Source organism: Artemia sp. Qi Xiang Cuo, chromosome 19 (assembly GCF_049724085.1).
Source record: "Artemia sp. Qi Xiang Cuo chromosome 19, ASM4972408v1, whole genome shotgun sequence".
NCBI lineage: Eukaryota > Metazoa > Arthropoda > Branchiopoda > Anostraca > Artemiidae > Artemia > Artemia sp. Qi Xiang Cuo.
The window spans coordinates 30,844,072-30,859,486 of record NC_142812.1 but is presented as its reverse complement, the minus strand read 5'-3'; the positions used below and the strand labels follow the sequence as shown (position 1 = coordinate 30,859,486).

The 15,415-nt window shown below is 36.0% G+C and overlaps 2 protein-coding genes across 3 annotated transcripts in view; both read left to right on the top strand.

Moving 5' to 3' along the window:
- Positions 1-15,415, top strand: part of mus312 (mutagen-sensitive 312) — a 119,198-nt gene that overhangs the window by 10,919 nt on the left and 92,864 nt on the right. The window lies entirely within an intron of this gene.
- LOC148940721 (uncharacterized) overlaps positions 13,430-15,415 on the top strand; it is a 31,100-nt gene continuing 29,114 nt past the window's right edge. The window contains exon 1 of the mRNA XM_089105051.1: positions 13,430-13,566. Coding sequence (XP_088961177.1) covers positions 13,510-13,566 — 57 coding nt within the window. The 5' untranslated portion in view covers positions 13,430-13,509. The remainder of the gene's footprint in view (positions 13,567-15,415) is intronic.

Here is a 15,415-nt window from a genome sequence, read left to right as displayed (position 1 = left end):
AAAATTAAACAGGATGTAAGAGAACTTTTAGGAATCAATTTATTGTTACAATAAATAATTTTAATATATAATAAACTAGGAAGTGAGCATCCTAAAAATCCCTTACACCCATGTTTTGAACTTTTCAGAAGACACCTTGCATAGGTCCGAAATAGGGTGAGATTATCTGACAATGAAGTAACATTAGTAGTCTTGCCTCTAGGGAAATGTTTGCTTTTGACACACTGTCACTTTGTTTCAAATGCGTACATTGGCGTTTACATGGTCTATGTTGTTATTTTCAGTAACCCAAATTGTTTCAGGTAAGTTGAAGAATGAAAGTAGTTTCATCAGAATGGAACTACGGTTTTCAGCGGGGATTGTTTTAATTGGGTTTATGTATTGATATAGAACGTACAGTTTAGGGGGATCTTGGAGTATTTTGGACAGCACCTTCATCTACAAGATGCCATCTTGAGTTGGTAATAATATTTTGCACTCTGAATCACTTCACTCGTAGATGAAAAAACATAAACTTTTTCGCATACTAACCAATGGTCTGCGTTGCGCAGGTACCGGTCTCTTGATTCAATGCCTTCTGCCGGGAGCGCAATGCGTGGTTGGGAGCAAATCTTCCGATGAAACTCGTAGATGGTGTGTGCGTAATTTTTAAATAACTAGCCCGTTTAGTATTCAACAGGTAGGTTATCGAAGTGTTTGTAGATATATTTTCTAAGATTTACAAACTCAGCGTAGCTACTGGTGGGCGTATCGTTGCAGGCATAGAAAAATTGGACTGTGTAGTGACTATAGACTTTGTCTTTGACATGACGCATAACCAGGAGAATCTCCATTATCTACGTACTTTGAACGCTATGCTATTTTTTTGTGTGTGTCAACACACCTTAAATTAAGCTTAGTTTTTTATTTTTAGTTTTAATGCTAAATAGTGTCAGCTCTTGGAAACACGATTTTCCCGGTCCTTATTTTCCCTAGAAGAAAGGTGACCCACAACATGATAATGAGAACACCTAATGAGACTGGTAGGAAAGTAGATGAACCAATTCTTTATCTTTATTGATTGGATGAAACACTTCATAATCTATGCATTCCTACAAGAGCAGAATGTGAGTTTTCAGATCCTTGACATTAAAGAATCCATATGCCAATTGAGACAATACAGCCGGCAAAATACAAATCACACTGCCATCCTAACCTTTCCACATTATATTTTCTACAAGCTGCAGTTGCTGAACAGGATTAAGATTTCCAATCAAGCTTCACTACAAGAACATGATTTTGAACTACTACTTCTAATACTACTAAAAAATAACTGCACCACAAACCGGCGAGAGGACAAAAGAGACGTGCACACTCCTTCTCTAACCCAGTCTATTCAAAGCCTTATCCCCTTACTTGGAATTCAAATTTCCCTTACGACTGCTTCTCACCCCATTTGGGGACGACCCTTCTTCTTGTTTAGCCCAGAAGGATGGCCAAAAAGCACAATCTTTGACAACCTGTAATCCTTCAACCGTAAAACGCAGCATTGCCATCCTAACCATTTTTTTCATTATAGCCCTAGAATATGGGGTTGAACCTTATTTTTGTACTGTTTATTGTTTAATATACGGGTGGTAAAACGAGTACCTGAGACTGTCCTTTGGCGATTCATATGGAGAATATGTAATAATTCTTTCCCGTCTTTTTGAAACGCCGACGTTATTGAGCCATACTTGACCACTGTCATTACTGTAGCCTCCCACATTCTAATCTTGGGTTTCAGACTTCTCTTCCTATCCTTCTAAACTTTTGTATAACTGAAGAAACGTACTGCGTCTTCACTGCATCCACCATTTTTTACTAGTAATTAAGTTAAAACACTCCAACAAACAAGTTTTTCAAAGATAAGTAGAAAGCTCCATTGATCCAAAAATGAGCAGACATAAAGTCAAATAATCGTCCAAGCGTAAAACTACCACAAATCATTATCAATAAATATATGGAACTCAAAATGAACAGAAATTACAATAAACAGCTGTGCCAAACTCAAAACGAGGAAAAATTAACATGACTAGGGCTGATAACCTCCATGCCTTCTCAAATGACTATGGGTTGTCAGTTTAACTGACATATACTGATATTATTTGAAAAAAAACTACGTTTTCTAAAGAGTTGAAGAGGCTGAGTCACAAGTTCGAACCTTAAAACTTACAGGGATTAGGAGGTACAGTTGGGGACTGCCGCCCCCAAACCCCCCGCTTTTGCAGCCTCTTCTGTTAAGATTTTTTAAGTCCTGTAGCCTGCAATCAGTTGTTCTTTCCAACACGAATGAAACTGTTTCAATGGCATTTTTTATAAATCCTCAGAGAATTTGGCAATGATTACTCAGTCTGTTACAGTTATAACTACAAACTTGTCTCTGTGCCAGATATAGTTATGTATTCAGTGTGATTATGTATGATGGAAAAATAGATGAACCTGAACCTACTTAAACCTAAACTGCTTGTTTATGCTGAGCCCTTCTTCTGTTCCCTGTTTTTTCTGTTCAAAATTGTTAAATTCATCACATTATAGCTTGTTATCAGTCAGGGAAAAATCTCCTGTAAAAAATCCAGCAAACAGGCTGAGTACTGTTTTTAATCAAAGAGATGCAATAGGATGTTCTTAAGGTAAAAAACTCAAGCAGACTTCTTTTGTATTACAAAGGATTTCTTTGCATGGTAAAAAGCAAGGGTTTAGGGTGGCGGGACACCCCCAAAATAAAAATCTTAAAAAAAGAGGCTGAAAAAGTGGGGGGGTTGGGGGGCGGCAGCCCCCATTGTACCTCCTAATCCCTGTACGTTTTAAGGTTCGATCTTGTGACTCAGCCTCTTTAACTCTTTAGAAAACGTAGTTTTTTTCAAAAAATTTCTGCACGTTTTTGTACAGTTTATTACTTATTATTGCTTGACTAACTGTTAGCCGATCGTGTCATGAGTTAAAGTTGGTGGGCTGCCGCCCCTAAACCCCTCGCTTTTCAAGATTCTTGTGTTAAGGCTTTTAATTCCTGAATACTCAAATCAAATGCACAGTAAGATTTTCTTTTTTTTTAACTTTCCTTCGAGCATGCGGGTATACTGCATGTTATCAAAGCAGTGGAGACTTACCTGTAAGCTGAAGGCCGACTATGATATTCTTCTGGAGACGCCTGTTGAGCTTAAGTATTTAATAGATTGGATTTAAAAAAGAAACTGAGTTTCTTTTTTAAACTTTAAATTTAAGAGATACTACTTTAAATTTAATATATAAAAAATTTACTCTGACGGGAAATCGAACCCGGGTCTTCCGCATGACAGACAGGAATAGTGACCACTGTACTATCAGAGACTCTTGTTAAATTATTTTTAGTCTCTGCAATCTATTTTCGACGCAAGTAGATACAAAGTAAGATTTTCGTTTTTCGACAAAAAAAACTTCTGGGAAAGAGCTGGAATTTTTGGAAGCTTGCAGTCGGTCTTGTCAGGTTAAGAGGACTATTTTGAGCTAATTTAATAATGAAATACTATGCTTTTAGGAATTTAAAAAATTAACATGGGCTCTTATGGGAAAACCAGGTTTTTCGTAAATGTAAATTCGGGGGATAATTTTTTCGGTGTGAAAGTATCAAAAGGCCCTAATAGGTTGAAATCCGGTTCGAATAAGTCCTCTATCATCCAGATCCGTTGTCAACTTTAGCGTGTAGGTATGGCTGATAAAAAAAAATAATTTGATTAACATTATGTAGCTACATTTGGTTTGTGGAAAACAGGGAAGGAGTGATTAGATTGAGCTGAAATTTTGAGAATAAGCTCCCAGGCCCTAGAAAAGGTTATCCTCTAAATTTCAGCCCGATAGGACAACGTTAAAGGGGGGACTGTGGTGGGAGGGTCGAAACTTCCGGCCCACTTTCCCCCATGAAGGTAAAGTCGGAGGGGGGTGAAATTTTGCATGTTTCTTAGTTTGAGCTTAGGCTACAAAAGGCGATCACCGCCGTCTCTCTGCGACCGCTAGGACCGGAAATCGCCTAACATTGTGATGGGTCGCCTCTTTAAAGAGGCACAAGTGTGCCTCCTTGATTTATTCATTAAAGTTTTGATAGTTTTATTTAGTGAAGTAAAAAATTGAAAACCTTTAAAACGTGTTTTGTTTTCAGTAAAGCGCAAATTATGTTCTGGTCTTGAGAAGGCATGGGGGTTATTAGGCATACTCATGTTAATTTTTACTCGTTTTGAGTCTGACTCCGCTATTTATTTTAATTTCCGTTCGTTTTGAGTTTCTTATTTATTGATAGTGATTTGTGGTAGTTTTACGCTTAGAAGATTATTTGACTATATTTCTGCTGATTTTTGGCTTAATGGAGCTCTTCATTTTTCTTTGAAAAACTTGTTTTGTGGAAAAAGTTTCTTAAATTAATTTCTGTTCGTTTTTTATTGACATAGTCTTTTTCATGGGGAAAAAATATTTTATATCTTTTCATTTCTTTTCTATAAGAATCCGTAGTTTGGGTTGCCATTTGTATGTTGGAGAAACCTTTTCAACAATTGTTAATCCTGACACGAAAAGTATTTTTTAATATAATTTTATAACTCCTGAAGTTGACCTGAAAAATAAAGCTTAATATCATTCGCAAAAGATACTATCTATGTTCTTTGACAACCTGGATACACTTACACTCTTTTTATTTATTTAAATTGTTAGAGCAGAAGTAGCAATAGTGGTAACCACAAAACTTTCAACTGACTACCCCCAGTCGTTCTCGATATATTGCTGAGGTGTCTTATTGGCAACCATAAACACAATGTCTTTTGATTTAGTTGAAAGCAACATTTAGTTTTTAAGCATAATGGGTTAATTGCATAATAGTGAGGGGTTGACATGCCCAATATCCCTAAAGACATTATTGCTGGACCGTTTTACTATGCTGAACACAATGGCTTCCTCAAAATTTTGACTGGATGCGTTTGGAAAATGAATGGGCTTGAGAGAAGGGCTGCTTGCCCTCCAATCTCTTGTTATTCTTAAAAAGGGCACCAGAACTTTTTTTTTTTTGAATCGAATTAGCTCCTTTAAAAGTTTTAATGGTATTTCTAATATTTTAGAGTGGTGTTGCCTATGATAATGCTTATATGCCGTTTTGAAAACCTGCATGCATACAGTTTTTTCGTTAATTGAATCTCATCCTAAACGTTCCCTAAAAGTTTCACCTTAATACCCTTAGCGTCATTAGTTGCAGTACCTGTAGTGGTAGTATTAAAAGTATACAAGTAGTGCGTTCCGGCTAGTTCAAAATCCCCCACAACTTACCCTTAAAGGTCTAACTTTATAATATAATTTGTTCTTCAGACCTTGCTTTGTCACCTGTTTGAAAGTCCGCATGCTCATAGTTTGTTTTGATTCAGTTCAAAATATGCCTAAATATTCTTTAAAAGCTTCACCTTAACAGTAGGGTAAGAAGTACCATTTCTACCAGACATTATTTACATCTTTTTAAACCCTCTTTTATAAATCCAGTCACTGCTATAATCGTCTCCTGGGATGAAGATTTAAGGATCAGGAAAAACACTTCCCCATTACCTAACAAATAACAACAGAGACAAAGCTAAGTGCTAAACTCACTGTTGGCGCCCATTTTTCTCAAAAAACTCAACAATATCATTAATATATAAACAAAATAGCCTCGGTGACAAGGTGCTACCCCGTTTAACCCCTACCTCGCAACTAAATAAATCCGAAAACCCTTTCCCTGCTACCTTAACCATTCCCATTGTTAGCCTGTACATATCACAAACTAGTCGAACAAAAATACGGGGCAGTACTATCCTCAACAATTCTACAAAAAACAAAATCCTATTAACACTATCGAATGCTCTCTCAAAATCTACGACAGCTACCAATAAATTAATCTTACTCCTACTATAATTTTCTATCAACGCCTTCAGTACAAATACCCTGTCAACTGTCCTATATCCTTCCCTGAATCCACCTTGTCCCTCACAAATTATTCGATTCTTCTTTAACCAATTAGCTAGATTATTATCAATCAATTTCTCTAGAATCTTACTTAAACATGGTAACAGAGCTATAGGCCGATAATGGCAATGCAACCTCGGATCCCCTTTTTTAAATAACGGTAAAATTAAAGACGTCTTCCATCCTGAAATCCAAATTCCTGTTGAAAGCACACTATTAAACAGCAGTATAAAAATTGGCATAAATAAACTTGAAAACTTTTTATATAAACGAGTTGGAATCCCATCAATTCCAGGAGCTGTTCCTCCATCCAATTTCCTTAACACATATGCAACCTCCTCAATATATTAATCCTCTGTTAACGAATAATCTTCCTCCATCATAGGGTAATTATATTCCTCCCAAGTATTCCCAAATTCTTTATCACGCCACTTACTAAGATCTCCTTCTTCTTTACTTGCGAAATGTTCAAGCGAGCTATTTGGATCCAGGATTCCCTCTGGCGCTTTTGCTGGTCTTTGGTTTATCCTTCTTCAAAATTCCTTCATATTATTCTCCAAGTAAAAACGGCTCATTTGCTCAATTGGACGTGTATTAAAATCTCTTTTCTTTACTTTTATTAATCTCTTATGGCATCTCCAAACCTCGCAAAACCTAACCAATAGTGTTGCTCCAATAGTGGTGCGCCCCCTAGTCAATACCTCGCCCTTTTCGCTAAAGTTTTTTTAGTACTTTCAAAAGAGCTATCTATTCTAATTAACCGGCCTCTGTGATTCAGGGGCTTGTGATTCGCACAAAATTCGAACTTCAGCGTAAAGAGCGAGGTATTGACTAGGGAGCAAACTCCCTAATATACGTAATAAAAACATACGAATATAGAAATTCGTTACGTAAGTTAATTCGTAAGTAACGTCTGAACAAAATTTCAAGAGAGCCAATTAGCCAAAAAAAGAAAAATTAATATGCGAATTCCGCTTTAATTATTCATGTACGGTGAGCCAAAATCAAAGCTGCATTAATTCAAAAATGTTCAGAAATTAACTAAGAAAAATAAGTTTTATTAACTGAAAGTAAGGAGCGACATTAAAACTTAAAACGAACAGAAATTATTCCGTATATGAAAGGGGCTGTCCCCTCCTCAACGCCTCGCTGTTTACGCTAAAGTTTTTTATTGTTTTAAAAAATAAAATTGTGAAACAGAATCAAACTTTAGCGTAAAGAGCGAGGCGTTGAGCGAGGACATTGTATTCATATACGGAACTAATTTCTGTTCGTTTTAAGTTTTAATGTAGCTCCTTACTTTCAGTTAAAAAAACTTGTTTTTTTAGTTATTTCAGTAAAACACAAATTGTATTATGGTTTTGAGAAGGCAAAGGAATTATCAGCCTAACTCATGTTAATTTTTTGCTATAGCTTCACCCAAATTCCATATGATATTTCAAATTGCTATAGCTTCAAGCAAATTCCATATGATATTTCAAATTGCTATAGCTTCACCCCAATTCCATATGATATTTCAAATTGCTATAGCTTCACCCAAATTCAAAAGATGGTTACTACTGACGAGCTTTGTCTACTGGAGATTCGTTTCTCTGCCGATCCTACTTGGAATTAACTAAAAAAAACAAGTTTTTTTTAACTCAAAGTAAGGAGCGACATTAAAACTTAAAACGAACAGAAATTATTCCGTATATAAAAGGGGCTGTCCCCTCCTCAACGCCTCTCTCTTTACGCTGAAGTTTGGCTCTGTCTCACAGCTTTATTTTTTTAAACAATAAAAAACTTTAGCGTAAAGAGCGAGACGTCGAGGAGGGGACAGCCCCTTTCATATACGGAATAATTTCTGTTCGTTTTAAGTTTTACTGTCGCTCCTTACTTTCAGTTAAAAAAACTTGTTTTTTTTTAGTTAATTTCTGAATGTTTTCGAATTAATGCAGCTTTGATTTGGCTCACCGTACATGAATAATTAAAACGATATTCGCATATTCATTTTCCTTTTTTTGGCTAATTGGCTCTCTCGAAATTTTGTTCAGACGTAACTTACGAATTAACTTACGTAACGAATTTCTATATTCGTATGTTTTTATTACGTGAATTAGGGAGTTCGCTCCCTAGTCAATGCCTCGCTCTTTACACTAAAGTTCGAATTTTGTACAAATCAAAAACCCCTGAATCACAAAGACCGGTTAATTAGAATAGATAGCTCTTTTGAAAGTACTAAAAAAACTTTAGTGAAATGGGCGAGGTATTGACTAGGGGGCAAACCCCCTCACATAGGTAATAATTTCTGTTTGTTTTAAGTTTTATTGTTGCTCCTTACTTTCAGTTGAAAAAATCCATTTTTTTTATTTAATTTCTTATCGTTTTTCAAATAATGCTGGGAAAGCCGGCACCCCCTTCATAGAAATATCCCTTCCCCCAAGGAAAAATCCTCCATGGAGGGGTCCTCCCCCGCAACCCCCTCCTCTGACACCCCCCTTCCCCATCATAAAAAAATCCCTCCTGAAACGTCTTTATACTTCCCATTAACCAATACTATATGTAAACAATGGGCAAAGTTCATAACTTCCAGCCCTTCCCCCGGGAACTGTGGGGGATTAAGTCATCCTCAAAGACATATTTATTAAATTTTGGACTATGCTGAACAAAAAGACTACCTCAAAACTTTGATTGGGTGACTTTGGGGAAAAAATGAGCATGGGAGGGGGCCAAGTTGCCCTCCAATTTTTTCGTTACTTCAAAAGGGCACTAGAACTTTTAATTTTCGTTCGAATGAGCCCTCTCACGATATTCTAGGACTACTGGATTGATACGATCACCCCTGGAAAAAACAACAACAAAAAACAAACAAACAAACAAAAAAAATAAATAAACACGCTTCCGTGATCTTTCTTCTGGCAAGAAATATAAAATTCCACATTTCTGCAGATATGAGCTTGAAACTTCCACAGTAGGGTTTTCTGATACGCTGAATCCAATGGTGTGATTTTCATTAAAGTTCTATGACTTTTTGGGGATGTTTTCCCCTTTTTTATAAAAATAAGACAAATTTTCTCAGGCACGTAACTTTTGATGGGTAAAACTAAACTTAAGGGGGGACGCCAGTCCAAAGCCGTTTTGGCCGATTCGAGCCCTTTTCCTGGTCGGCAAAAAGGCTCAAAGACAAAGGTATCAGATTTCACACAGACTTGAGTAAACAAACTGGAAGAGGGCGACTTCCAGGGGTTCCTTACGCTTTCAATATTAGTTACATTCTCCCAGTACATCCAACTTATTCGCACAATTTGTCGAATGTCCAACTCTCAAGCTGACGCTTTCAAATTATACACACCAAATAAATCATTTCAGGAGCTAAAGCTTCACTAAATCAAAGTCCATCTGACCGTTTTTGAACAAAAGGAAGCGTTAACCCCCTCAGCATAATTTATGCGCCCACATCCGTTTGATTCCAAGTATATTAGGCTCTTTGTCGGGTGATAAGTAATTTGAAACGTTGGTATGTAAAGTATTCGAAGGGACTGCAGTCAGCAAGTGTTTTTTATAAAAATATGCTGCAACCGCTTCAATAGAATATTTTCGCTACATTTTTAAGTACCAATTACGACAATATTGACTGCAGCGATCTTGCAAGCAAACCCAAAATAGGTTTTTGAGTTTTTTTGGGATTTCAGGAAAAATAGGTGCCGGCTTTAGCATTTTGCTAAATCAAAATGTTCACCTGATTCTATTCTATTAGAAAAGACTTAGACCGCCTAACTGCCTCAACTATTAATGTCAGTCAAACTCAAAACGCTTACTATGGGAGAGATAGGAAGGTCGCTTCAAGTATCGTCGCCCCTTAATGAAACTTATATATTTGAAATCAGCATAAAAATATGATTTTATTGATGCATCGATTGGTATCAAAATTACGTTTTTTAGAATTTTGGTTACTAATGAGCCGGGTCACTCCTTACTTACAGTTCGTTACCAAGAACTGTTTGATAGCCACCTTGATCAGGTAAGAACCTCCTGCGTAAGAAAGCTCAGAGTCACTCTTCGCTGGAAAATTTTTTTTCGATCCACCTAGATTATCCTACTTTACAAGTCCTGTATCTGACCAACAGCTGAATATGGATACCCACTATATTCTGGTGCCCCACAAACGCTGTTAGCACTACTACAGAAGATCCAGAATAGGGTAAATAGGTCGGGCTGCGCCTAGTAAGAAAACTAAAATAATTTTTTATTCTAGGATGTTGATGATCAAACCCCCGAGCAAAAGCGGGTGAAGTTGGATGCTGGGTCTGATAGCACTGACACGAACCTAATCAGATCTTTGAACTTGAGGAGGGAAAGTGTAATCTGCTTTGCGCCCCCTTCAGATAGACAGATAACTTCTAATGACCTACCTGCAATTTCTAACGTAAGTTCATTTATCAGATAGTTTTCAAGTTTATAACACGCTCACAATTTCGCAAAAGTATATTCTCTTTTAACTAACAGGAAGCAATTATCTTCCTATCTCTTTTTTTGCATTACATTTTAAATATGCTACGGGATTAATCGGAGTTAAAAATTACCGTTATTGTCAGTGATTGATTAAAAACTATAGTTATCTAATTATGAGACATGAAGCTATGTGTGTGCGTTTGTTGCAAATCATGGGATATTATTAGAGAAGAAGAAGAAGAAGAGGGGGATACGAAAAAAAGAGTAGGGATGTTGAAGAAAAGAGAGGGGGTGGGGCAAAAAAACCTTAATCAGATAGGGCCTTAACTTTGTTACATGACTTTAGGTACTTATTTAGTACCTGGTAAACACGTGAGTAGAACTGTATTGAAATGCTTCACGAGAAATAGGTTATCGCTTCTTACTGAGGTATTGACAACTCCATGACAGATATTTTTTATCGTACTTCCATTTATTTTATTGCTATTAGCCAAACTTCACGTTGTGTGTGTGCCTACCAACTAGTAAATATGTATCGAGCTTTTTTCTGCTCAATTATTTTCAGTGAAATTAATATCATAAAAATTATGACTTTATGTACTTATTTAGTACCTGGTAAATACGTGAGTAGAACTGTATTGAAATACTTCACGAGAAGAAGGTTATCGCTTCTTAGTCAGTTATTGATAACTCCATAAAAGATATTTTTTTATCGTTCTTCTATTTACTTTATTGTTATTAGCTAAAATTCACTCTGTGTGTGTGTGTCTACTAACTAGTAAATATGTATCGGTCTTTTTTCTGCTCAATTATTTTCAGTGAAATTAATATCATAAAAATTATGACTTTATGTACTTATTTAGTACCTGGTAAATACGTGAGTAGAACTGTATTGAAATGCTTCACGAAAATGCGCCCACTGTATTGAAAATACCCCACGTCACCAGATGTGGGGTTTTGGAACATAATTATTACAATGGTACAGCTTTTCAACTTAAGAACTGGCACAAAAGGTGCCGTTTTTGTGCTATTTGGAAGCTACAAATGGCAAAACTGATTTAAATCACGTAGATATAAGCAATAGCTTTCAAATCAGCCATTAAACATCTCTTTACGAAGCTCTGGCAGTCCACTAGCCCTAGCTTTTCCACTTGGGACATGGCATCAATAGTGCCAATTTTAGTGCCATTTGACAGTTGCAGGTGGCAGAATTTATAAATAAAACGTAGATATGACAAATAGCTTGTAGATATGACAAAGAGCAATAGATATGACAAATATATGACAAATAGCAAATGACGTAGATATGACAAATAGCAATAGATATGATCAAATAATGTGAGCTATAAAACATCTGTCTACGATGTTTTTTTAGCCCGCTAGCCCCACCCCTTGAGAAATGGCACATAATGTGCCATTTGCCCCTTGCAGATGATGGAATTTATAAAATCACGTAGATGTGAGAAACAGCTTTCTAATGAGCTACGAAGCATCTCTCTATGATGTTCTGGTAAACCGCTAGTCCTGGAAAAAAAGGAGCGAGAAAAAAAGGGAGACAGATCAGTGCTACCCATATGAAAAAGTGATTTTTCTTGTTTTTTAAGGTTAGGGACTGTAATTTCCTGGAATAAGGTTTTTGACTATGCTGATTCCAATGGTATATTTTTCATTTTGATCTGACGCCATTTTCGACGGGTTTCAGGCTTTTTCTGAAATAGCCATAAATTTCTTTTCCCAATAAACTTTTATTTTTAATACGAACTGAAATGATATTTACCATTCCTGAATCAGTGTCAGATGGAAATTTTTTTCCCTAGGCAGTTTTTTTCTAAACACGTTTTTTTAACCTTTGGTTACTATGGGCCGTGGTTCCCTCTTTACTAGGTTGCAGCTGCCGCTGTAACCATGATAAAAGTAAAGCATTTTTAGATTGTTGCTTTTTTTTCGTTCAATTTGGCATCACTTCTGCACAATGAGCTCAGTTCAATGATTGACTGTCGTTTTGGATCTGAAAAAGTTCGAAGTGGAGGAATCTTATTAGTACTAAGACTGCAGACTCGCTTTAGAATTTGTATCACAACTTGAAATTCTCCGTTTTTTAAAGAGAAATAACTGGATTTCCAGAATTCATATTTCGGTTCGTGTGTTCTTCATTTCGATTCATACAAGGTGAAACCAAGATGGTACCTGATAAATATAATCCATTATTTTGTATGCTGTTTAATGAATTTAAACATGTTATTTTTATGCCTAAGTTTGTACGATAATCTTAATTGTATACTGAAAGTGTCTAATATCACAGCTCGAATAGGACATTAAAAAGCCTTATAGACTAGTTAGCTGTTTTGAGATCATGTATTTGCTTTTGACTTTCGGATCAACGTTCTTGTTTTTTATACTGGACTTTTGTGTTTTTAGTGAAGCTCTAGTCTTCTGTAATCGCGTAAACATTAGGAAATATTACCAGTTGGTATATTTGCAATAGTTTTATTCGTATATGTTAGAGAGGCTGGGAAGTAATAATTTTTGTTTTTTTTTTTAAGTTTCAACTTTGCTCTTTACTTCCCTCCGAAAAGCTTTGTTTTTGAAATTAATAGAGGGTCAGAACCAATACTTCAAACCAATGGAAAAATTTGGGTTGGGTTTCTCCACAACACTCCGCGTACTGTAAAATTTCAAGGGGTATTGGTACGAGAACTGAGGTCTAGCTTACCCATTGCGAAGATGTTCATCCCAACCTTGTAGTAAAAGAATATATTTAAAAGATTCTCTTAATGCTCGCAAAGCATAAGTTTAACGCTATAGTTTAGGATGGGATGAGTATATGTACAATTCATTCTTTAACTTCACTTTTACTTTATGTGGCTCAGAAGTAGTATAACGGGTTGATCTTCGCAAGATATTCCCTAGAGGTCTTGGTCTTTTGAGGCTATCTTTGTAACTTTTCTTTAAGGCTAAACAAGTTTTCCCAATAAGAAACAGATGAACATATTTTTTCATTGTTCAAAGTGCAAAGAGGGTAACTACCCACCTTTAGAGCTGCGGTTGCTAACCGGTCTTAGTGAATGATCAGTTTGAAAAAAGTTGTAACGACCGAGACACATCATAATGGCAGACCTAAGAGTTTTTGCACGTCTTCTAGGTTTTCTAAAATTAGCTGAAATCGTAAGTTAAGCAAGTTTGTATTCTCTTTTCTGTGACACATTATAGACTAAGACACACCTTCGAGCTGTTGCATGTCTTCTAAAGAGAAAAATAAATTTTTTGAGGTATTTTCAGTGAAAATACATTATTTTTGCCATTGGCATTTTCATTGGCAAAATGAAAAAAAAAACAAAGTATAATTGACCCCTCTATATTTGTATAAAAATATACTTGGCCCACTCCTTCATTTTCATGAGTTGACGCCACTGCTCTTCTAGGTTTTCTGAAATAAGCTGAACTCCTTAGTTGAACAAAATTATATTCTCTATTTCATATAGCAACGATTTTTATTGACGGGAAGTAAGAATATTTTAAAGTAAATTTTAATAAAAATTTAATAAAATTTTTAATAAAATTTTAAAGTAAAAAATAAACTATATTTTAAATAGTGAAATGCCTATGGTAGCAAAAAAATTGATAATTCATTGTATGTAAAAAGGAAAAAAAATGTCATTAAACTTTTACCTATGTTTTATTGTTTTGGTTTGCATGTTCAGTTATTTCAATCACGGAATTTAGGGGGGGGGAGAGATTTATTTCTCAAAACCTATAGGGGGGATTTTAGTTTCTTCAGATTTTTTGAATGAAAATGCAACTAAGGTATTCTTCAAAATCTAGGTGGGAGGACAAGTGCCCACCGCTCCCTCCCGATTGGTGCCACTGTTTATATAATTGTGATTCTTTAACTTAAAAAAATTCATACAAAAAGATTGACGTTGGTACTTACTTATTAGGCCTATACCGAAGACACTCAAGAAGTGAAGTTAGGTTAATCATAATAAAATGTAGCAAAATTTGATGAAATGATGATGCTTTAGTAGCAAAATTATGGAAGATACATCAGAGTATTATGGAAAGCAGGCCACCCAGAACGCATTTTATTCAATACCTAACTTAAATAACTCTATATATTAAATACTTAATTAAAATATACCTGCATAGTAGTTTATCTCACTCAGGCTAAGCCGATTTTTTCCGAGTGGACACAGAAAACTGGTTTTAAACAGATAAAGAACAACAGTGTTGTCAGTATAATACATAAGTACCGTGACGTTAATGATACTGCCCCCTTAGCCTTCTATTTTGTCTATAAATACTACTTTCCCAATTAATTTTCAGGGTTTGTCGAATGTTATTTATAACCTTACAACTACAACTTTACAAAAAACATAGGCAATACGTTTACCATCAATATACCCTAGGCCAAGTACAAATGATTAAAAATATTCACTACAAATCATATTTCCCAGTTCATGGCAATTTGTTCACTGTATATTCAAATCAAAACAATCTTACCTATTGCTACATCCGGCGAGAGGATAGGGCAAATTGATTTTCTAACACAGAAAATAGACTTGATCTCTCCTAAAATAGTATAGCCATGACGCCCTTAATTGACCCATCCTACAGACTGAACACGATGGCCTACTTAGGGACAGGGGTGGATCCAGGATTTTTTTGGGGGGGGAGGGAGCAAAATAGGCTGATCCGATAAACTTGCGTTAGGAGCAAGTTTAATTAACGCAAACTTGCGTTAATGAAGTAAATTACACTACTTTAGACTTCGTTAGGGAGGCTCCCCTCATCCCCCTCCTCACCTGGATCCGCCACTGCTCAGGGAGGGACAAGGATGAACTCTTTTTCTCAGGGGCAGTATCTGTTAAGGTATCATTTAGATAATATAACTACCATTTATTTAATTTAAGACGTGCCCACTTAGATGGTGAAGAGGGCAAGAACAGGAACTGCCCCTAAACCTTGAAAAAACCTACCTACGCCTTTGGGTGGAAAAAGTCTTAAGTTCGTTGGA